Genomic DNA, 8,942 nt, shown 5'->3' on the forward strand with positions numbered 1-8,942 from the left:
CTGTTACGAACCTGATTGTTTTTCAGTGTCCTAAAGACCCAGGAGGGTTGATCTGTGCTCACTTTGTAACCAATTGGTTAGGATATTATTCTCAAGCCTCCCCAGGAAAGGGGGTGTAGCGGCTTGGAGGGATATTTTGGGGAAGGCAGGGCTCCATGTGGCCCTCCGTGAATGTTTATTTAAATCATTTGGTGGTGGCAGCGATCAAGGACAAGGTGGAACTTGTGCCTTGGAGAAGTTTTAACCTAAACTGGTAAAAATAAGTGTAGGGGGTCTTTCATGTGGGTCCCCACATCTGTACCCCAGAGTTCAGAGTGGGGAAGGAACCCTGACAGTATCGTTGTGATCTGGAAGCACTTTACAATGCCTTTGCACTCATAACGCGGGGGAACCAGACCTAGAACATCTGATAACTAAGCAAGGGGTAACTGACACCAACACGCCATAATGGGCATTTCCCAGCTTTTTTTCCTAGAGTCTCCCATTTCCAAGCCAGACAAAGCTGTAAAAATAATCACATAACTGAGTCTGGGCCTTATGTTAGAGCCTCCTGGTGAGTCATTTCTTCCATCAATTCCCCATGTCTAGTCACTCGAAGACATTCTCCCAACCAAGTACTCGCCACAGGTTTGCATTGAGACTTTTAAAGGAAGAGGCACCTTCCCCTACTTTGCTGGAGGAGAGGAAAAGGGGACTCACTCTGCCTCTTCTTCAAAACAAACAAAGCTTCTGAGCCTGGCGCTTCCTTTGCCTCTATTAATAGACAGTTGTTAAAATACATCTGTTGAAAAGACATTAGTGGTCAATTAAAAAATAATTACAAATGCCTCTGGAGGCCAGCCGGGGAGGAGAAAATATCCAGTCAAGAATGCTTAGGCCCAGAGCCTCAAAAGGTATTTAGGCTCCTAAATCCCATTGGTTTCAACCGAAGTTAAGAGCCTAAATAGCTTTGGGGATCTGGCACTTCACATTTACTGCTGGCTGTCTCTGCAGAGAAACACGTGAAGGGTATTCTTAAGTGCACCATCCCCACCTGAAACAGGGAGCTCAATGAACTGCTTGTGTGTAACATGGTTGAAATCAGGGGACTCATGGTATCACTGCCATTGTTATCACCACCTGCTATTGTTTCTATAGCAGCTGAAGTGTGCTAGGTCCTTTGCCGTCCCTGAAATCAGCTGTGTTGGTCCACGGATTAATTTGGCCCGCATGCCCTGCAATAACTCCTCGCTCTCTTCATCTCTCCCTGCCAACCTGCATTTGTCACAGCCAGCCACTGAAGGAGCTGCCTTCGCTTTGGATTAGGCTGTCTGGCACTGCAGGAGCCTTAAGGCAGGTCGGCACCTACCACCCGCTGCTGTCACTTGGCTCCTGCCACAGCTTTGCGTGTCAGTTTCACCTGCCTTCCCCGAGGTCAATAGCTCAGGGAGTAATCGCTGCAGAGCAAAGCTCTGCTCCCGCAGAACAAGGGGCTGCTATCTAAATACCTCAGTGGGTCAATAAACCCTGCAGTCTAGTTTCCTTATCAATAGCCTGTTCTCTGATCCCATGAGCTGGCATAAGGGTGAGTCCAGAGAAGTAACCCAAACCCTTTTTTAAAAGGACCTGATCATGAGTGACTCCCCGCCCGGCCCTCACAGTTAGGGCAATTTACTGCTGCTCAGTCAGCCCTCACTCCTGGAATGGCTGAGCCTTACACCAGAAAGAGGCAGTGTTACCTAGTGGTCTGAGCAAAGGATGCAGAAACAGAAGGGGCCTGAGGTCCTCCTACTTCCATCCCCCACAACTGAGGCACTGATGCACTAGGTGACCTCTGGCATGTCATTTGAGCTCCCTGGACCTCCATCGAAATGTCTATTAATTTAGAAGACTAGGCAAAAGCAGAACCTCCCCAACAGCTCAGATGCTGGAGCTTGGTGCTTGTGACATGTCAGTGTCAGGGAAAATGCTGGGAGAGAAAGAAAAATTAGCTCCAGTGAGCACCTTTGTCCATTTCCAGCTCCCTGCCTTCTTGCTTTCTCCCTCTTTGGCTCTCACCCATGAAACCAGGCTGGCCCAATATTGTAAAGCCACAGAAATAGCCTTTCACTGGATTTACTCTGGCTGAAAGCAAGTTCTTCCAAAGCCATAACCCTGACCCTCCCGCCAGGTCTAAAAAGGGTTGGTCAGTCCTTCGGATCAGCTGAAACCCTGCTTCAAGCCTTCTCCTAGCAGAGGTCAGGATCTGGAGAGCAGGGAAATGAAGTTGACCCCAGCCCCCTGTGCTTTCTCAGTTGGTTTCTTCTGGGATTTGGCCTGGAATTCTGAAGCCCATCATGGTCTGGTCCAAAGTGTTCCTGGGGCTAGAGTTGACGAAACTGGATCGGGTCTCCAGTGTGCAGCTGGTCCTCTGCAGGAACTGAAGGAAGTTCTCCTGTATGGAACCCTCTGGGCTGGAGAGACACAGCTCCTGGCTCAAGGGTTTGTTGAGGCAGCTCCGCCCCAGCCTAGACAGCTCTTCCCGTATCTGGCGGTTCAGTAACCCATAGAAAAAAGGGTTGATAGCAAAGGAAGAGTAGGCAAGCCAGGTGACGACCGTCTCCCCGTGGCCCCTGCCCGGGCTGACTGAGTTAATGGAGCAGTATAAATGGAAGGAGAAGAATGGCAACCAGCAGCACAAGAATTGACCCACAATGAGGACCACAGTCATGGCAGCTTTTCCCCCTCCAAACATCCTCTCTGGGGACAGCCTGGGAGGCAGGTTTCTGGTAGTAATGATAGTGACTTGGCTGTTAATAGACTCCGATCGCTGCCGCGGGGCAGCGGTCCAAGAGGGGACGGGCACATGCTGCAAGGAGGCAATCCGGGCCACTTTGTAGATGCTGCAGTAGACAGCAAAGATGACCAAGGTAGGCAGAAAGAAGCAGAGGGTGCTGAAGACAATAACAAAGACCTTCTTGTGGGCCCCAGGGCTCCAGGACACAGTGCACTTACTGGCACTCGTGGCCCCGTTGTCTTGAGGCCACCCCACCAATGCCAAAACTGTGACCAGGATCGACTTAATCCAGATGAAGACCACCACTGTGACTGCCAGCCCAATGGTCATCTTGACCTCGTACCGCATGGGGTGAACGATGTAGTAATATCTCTCCACGCTGATGACCGAGATGGTGAGGATGGAGGCGCTGATGAAGCAGATGTTCAAGAAGATTAAGGTCTGGCACTCTGCGATGCTGTAGATCACCCTGTTGAAGCAAGAGGAGCTGGAAATGATCCCCAGTGGCATCAGGAAGATGGCGGACAACAGATCCACTAGGCAGAGGTGGCAGACAAAGATGAACTTCCTCAGCAGAGGGGTCTTGAGGATGACCACCATCACCGCCACATTGGCAACCAAGGCTACAAGGTTCAGCAGGACCATGAAGAAAAGGCCAACGGCCTCCTGGAATTGGGACACCTCTGGTAGAGAGGAAGTGTCTAGCCCCTGAGTAGCGTTAAGCCCAGTTCTGTTTGCCATTGTGCCTCTGGGATACTCTGAGAGCTCCAGCACCTGGGAAGCAGGAACAAATTTCCAGTGTCTCCTAGCAGGAAATGTCACCACCTCCATCTTCTTCTCGGGTGGATCTTCTTCCCTGTGGGGAGAAGGGAGGAGAGCAAAATTGAGAAGTGTCACAAGTGAGCAATGAGAATGTCTTGCAAGTGACTGTAACCCTGAACGACCCTGAGGATGACACTAGCACCTCACCTTTCTGCTCGTGCGGGGTTCCAAGGTTAGGTGCAACTTGGCAACTCCTGTTCTTCAAGCCAACAGAGACAGGCAAGATGCTAGAGGTGACATGCTAGAGGGTGAGGCTTGGGGAGGAATTGCAAGCCAAGCTAGGAGAGCCTTGTCAGTGCCACAACAGCCCTCTCTTCCACTGCCCCAGTGCAGGGCTCCAAGCTGGTTGTCTACTAGCAAGGAGGGCAGAGAGGATGTCTGGCTGCCAGAAACCAGCAGCCACTAGCAGGAGCAGATAGTCCTGTCCAGGTATGGGTAACCCCCACCCCAGCGAGTGCCTCAGTCCGGAGCTGGAGGGAGTTTGAGAACAAAGCAGGCTCCATCCCTGCCCATGGCTTCTCCACTGAGATTGCCATTGAGGGGGCAAATTGTGCCTGTTGCTTTGTGCTGTGGATACCTGTCCATTAAGAACTGTCCTGGAACCAGCTGCTTCTCCTACACAGATGGCCAGGAAGTCATAACACGGGGCCATAGCCTATTGTGTTCAGGAGACGACCATGTTGGGTTCTTCGCCACCCACCGCACAACATTTGAGTCACATACTGAGTATTGTATCACCGCTAGGGCCTAATTAAACATTGCTTCAGGCTCCTCATCAGTAAACACTCAACCTGGATTGGAACAGGGACCTCAACTAGAAGCCCCAATTCCCAGAGACATTTCTCTGGTTTTCCATTGGAAGTGAAAGGAGGCAAATAAGAGGGATAAGATAAATATCTATAAAATAATGACTGGAATGGAGAAGGAAGATCAGGAGAGTCTGTCCTCTCTGCCTCATGACACAAGAACCAGGCGACATTCATTGAAACTGAAAAGTGGGAAATTCAAAACCAATCAATAGACCAATCAATCTTTTCCACATAGCATGCAATTAGCCAGTGGAACTCATTGCCACAGGAAGTCATGGGGGCTTCACTAATATAGCAATACTAAAAAAGGGATTGGACAGTTACATGGATAACGAGATCCAGAGTTATCAAATATGAGAACACACATTCTGCACAGTTATTGAACCTCAGACTTCAGGGCTTAAGCCAGTCTCTAAATACACTGGCTGAGGTGGTTTCCTGCACCTTCCTCTAGTAGAGACAGGACACTGAGCTAGATGGCTTGGAACCCCATCTGACAATTGCAATGCTCCTATGGTGGTGAATTCAGGGCATGGCTCTCCCCACAGCCTCGTTCCGGCTTTAATGCTGCTGTATTTGGTAGTTTCTTCCCACACCCAATTTTGATTTCTTCTAACAACCCCAAGCTTGTGGTGACTGGCCAGTGCCGAATGGGATGGCTCTGTTTCCAGGGCAGCTAGACGTTTAGGCCCATGACTCCTCGGGCTTTGGATGGAGTTGGCACCACGAGCACCGGGTAGGGGACAACTGGGGGAAATCCATGGGCTGCTCCTTCTACCCCAGGGGGCACAGATGGTTCCAAACTGGATAGGCCGGGTCATGACCTTGGCCTTGCACTCTGTCCCCCTCCACCAGTTGTGTGCAGCAGGCCGCTGGGAAGCCCTGGCTCCTCCCTGAGCTCCCTGGGCCCGATTGGCCATCTAGTGCTGGGGGAGCCGGCCCTTTGTGCAAAGCAAAGAACCCCTCTTTCACTGTGTGGGGGGGACTGGAGCAAAGGCAGCTAGGCCTCCTCCCCCCGGGCAAACTCAGTGCTAGGGGAGCTTTTGCACTGACAGCCCTGCTGAGCGACCTCCCCTTGTTTACCCACACTAGCCCAGCCCAGGGAGTGGCAGCCCCTGGCGCCTCACTTCCCGCAGCACCCTGTTGGTAGGGACAGTGCCACAGTGCCTGCTGAAGCACTTGTCTGTGGGGCCCATTCTCTGCTGGCAAACTCTCCACCAGCATGAGCCTGGGGGCAGATCAAGCCCCTGTTGTCCGGATGTTGCCCATCTGAATCCCACACCCACACTGAGTGTGTCTCTCCTGTGGGCTCTGGCAGCAAAGGCAGTGCCCAGCAGGGCCGGAGCCTAGCAAGGAATTTGGTGTGGGGGCTCCAGGGGGCTCCATGAAACTGCAGGACTGGAGGGCCATGGCAGGGCACTGAACACCAGGCTAAGGCAGCCTGGCCCTCTGGGAGACAGAGGCCCAGAAGGGCTGTACAAACGCATGCAAATCCAGCCCCAGGAGAGGCGAGTAAATCAGTGATTCAGGGAGCTTCCCCTTGGGCTGGTGATGGAGTTTCTGCCTTTAAGCACAGAGTCTCCTTCACCCATTGGCCCTCGTTAACCATTGCTAACCCAGAGCTCATTTGGGAGCAGCTCGTGGCTGGCCTTCAAAGCCAGCTGTTTGGCTTGGGCCCGGCCAGGCATGTGGCAGGTTCTGGTTCTGGACTGGAGCAGCACGATGCTTAGGAGCTGCTGCCAATCCTCTGGTCACAGCTCAGAACTGACTTGCTAGGAGCATTCTCCAGCAGCTCCCCTAGGCTGGACAGCAGGACCCTCCCACCATGAGCCCTGCAGAGAGAATACAGAATGGGGGTGACCACAGCCAAAGCCCAGGCCATTCAAAATCCACCCCCCTGCTCTATAACAGCATGCTCAGCATTTCAGATCCCTTTCTCTCTGCTCTCCTTCAATGCCCCCCTAGAACACTCCTGGGCACTACCTAGTCTGGTGGACAGGGAACCTGCCTGGGCCTCAGGAGATCTATTCCCAGCAATGCCACTGATTGGGGGCTGGACTTGAGCTCTCAAGGTGCCCTCCAGCCCTACATTGCTATGGTTGTAAGTCACTCTGTGACTCAGTTTCCCCATCAGTAACATGGGGAGTATGAGCCTTTACCGTCCTTACAAAGGGCTTTGAGATCTCTGGATGAAAAGCACCAGAGGAGAGCACTGAGCTTCCCCTCACAAAACACTGGTGCAAGAGCAGTCTGTCTCACTGCAAAGGGCCTAGTCTACACTGGAAAGGGTTTGCGGGTATAGCTACATGGCTCCAGCTACAGCACCGAGCCCTCCCAGCAGAGATGCAGCTTTCCACAAGAGTGCTCAGACCACTTCTCCGGATGAAATAGCCTAATCTGGCCAAAGCAATTATTTTGCTGCTATAACTGTGTCTACACTAGGGCTCTCGCCAGTATAGACATGTCTAAAATATCCCTCCAACCAACATAGGTAGTTTCACATCTCGCCCTGGCCTAAGGCAAAGCCCATGTCTGTGCCAGGTCAGTGGCTCCCTTTCCAAATCCCAGTGGTAAATGCACCTCGTTTGCCTCCAGATCTCTCCACCACCCCCTCCACTAATCTGCTCCTAATCCCAGAACACATTTGGGACACAAATTACACGAAACAGTCTACAAAGAAGGGCCAGATCCCTTGATCAGGGGGCGCCAAGGGTCTGGCAAGATCGGGCCCCAGCCTGCCATTGTCATTTAATAAGAGAATGAATCCCCTCCCCGCCTTCTCCTGGCAGGAGGTGGGTAACTCACCAGACTTGAATGCACCTGGAGACTCTTGGGAGGCTGGCATCCAGGCTGGCTTCTCCCGCTGGCCAGTGGGGTCCTCATCTTGGCTCTATCAGGTAAGCAACTTTTACCCCTCTGATCCGATACACGCTGTGATGGCTTCAGCTCTCTCCCTGCCCCTGGGATCAGGGTGAGCTTCACTGTCCCATGCTACAGCACACCCCACTCCTGGTGGGGACATGAATGATCAAAGACCTCCTGAAGCAAGTCGGTCAGTGTCTCATCTTCATGTGCCCGCTTGGCTTATGGCATCAGAGTCCCTCTGGCTCCCCGTGCCAGTGTCTGTGTGTGGGGGGGGGTCCACTGTCCCAGCCCCTGAAGCTGGGATGATGGAAGGCCTCACAGCATCCTCTGGGGAAGGAGGGTGCACATCTGTCTGGCAGCGGTCCCCTCTCTCCCCCCTCTGGATGGGTTCCGGGAGGCTACTGCTGCCGCGTTGTGCTGTGGATGGCACAGGCTGTCACATCTGGTCTTTGCCTGGCCTTTTAAAGCACTGTCATTCATACAGAGAATTCTACTGGGTCCTAAGCAGCCTCAGCTTTCAGCCCCACACCTGGGCCTGGGCTGCCCCCTCATTGAACTGCCAGGATGGGAGGCAAAGCAAAGGCCTCACCTCTGGGGCGCCACCCCTGCAGGGGAGAGGATCAGGGCAGCCCTTGCACACAGCCAGGCCATGCATCACCTAAAGCAGCCAAATACCCGGGGAGGGAGGGGGGCAAGGTGGACAGGGGCTGGTGCCTGTGGCTGTGGGGATGGAGGCTTAGGAAGGGATGAGGAACTGGGCTCAGGCTGCAGCCAGTACAATCCTGCTGTCCCCCAGCTTGGAGCACTCTGCCCAGACTCCTCTTTCTAGCTGTAGGGGGCACTATGTTATTTTAAGAGTTCCCGGCATCCAAGCAGGTCTCCTCTATTCCCAGCCTGGGCAGAGGGTCCCAGGTGTCTGGCTAGGGAGCCCTCTCTCTACTCTAGCTAGGCAGGGCCTAGCAGCCCAGGGGTTCCCTGCTCCCTGAGCCCATCAGGGCATGTGGCCCAGGACCCCTGCCATCCAGAGACGCCCTCCCCGGTCAGATCATAGGACAAGCTGTGCCACTGAGGGTACCAGCCCGGGGAGACCGATCCAGGCAGTGGAAACTTGCTAATCTGTCTGTCCTGTCCCGCTAGAGGATCGGGGTACACACAACATGCAGATCAGGAGCAAGGTTTTCCTACATGGCCAGTGATTTTAGGGGCCTGGCTTGAGATGCTATCAAGGGGCCTGACTGTAAGTGCTGAGCACCCACCTTCTGAAAATCATGCCCTCTTCAGGTGTCTCCAAGTGGGCCCCCAAAACCAGAGGTGCCCAGAATCACAGGTCACTTCAGACAGGGAGAAAGATGCCAATGACTGTTAACGGGTCGTGGGAAAAGGAGAAGAGTGACTAGTGGCTAGAGCAGCAGGACTGGGGTGGTGGGAGGTCGAGCCTCAGCTCTGCCACTGATCTATAACGACCTTGAGCAAGTCACTTCCCACTCTTCTAACACAGCAATTTGGGTTTGCAGAACCCATGGCCAGAACGGCTGAAGGCCAAAGGGGGAGAAGGTGGCTGTGAAAACTGAAGCCTCACTCATGGAGGGGGGGCTTCAGCTGGAGACATTTTGCCTGCCCCATCTTAACCATTCTTATTCCTATTCCCTCAGCCAAGCCAAATGCTTCCTGGGACCCAACCTCTTTGTGGA

General features: G+C 53.3%; 1 protein-coding gene across 1 annotated transcript; it reads right to left on the reverse strand.

Annotated features, from left to right (window-relative positions):
- Positions 1-739: 739 nt before the first annotated feature.
- Positions 740-7,666, reverse strand: GPR62 (G protein-coupled receptor 62). Its single transcript, XM_032791232.2, has 2 exons — positions 7,192-7,666; positions 740-3,611 (listed from the first exon to the last, which is right to left on the reverse strand). Exon 2 carries the CDS (start codon positions 3,584-3,586, stop codon positions 2,270-2,272), a length of 1,317 nt encoding a protein of 438 aa, XP_032647123.1. The 5' UTR covers positions 3,587-3,611; positions 7,192-7,666; the 3' UTR covers positions 740-2,269.
- Between the last annotated feature and the right edge of the window lie 1,276 nt (positions 7,667-8,942).

This window comes from Chelonoidis abingdonii, chromosome 16 (assembly GCF_003597395.2).
Source record: "Chelonoidis abingdonii isolate Lonesome George chromosome 16, CheloAbing_2.0, whole genome shotgun sequence".
Lineage (NCBI taxonomy): Eukaryota > Metazoa > Chordata > Testudines > Testudinidae > Chelonoidis > Chelonoidis abingdonii.

What these genes read in the sequence shown, in the direction of transcription:
- GPR62 (XM_032791232.2), bottom strand. Translation starts at nt 3,586, where the DNA reads ATGGAGGTGGTGACATTTCCTGCTAGGAGACACTGGAAATTTGTTCCT.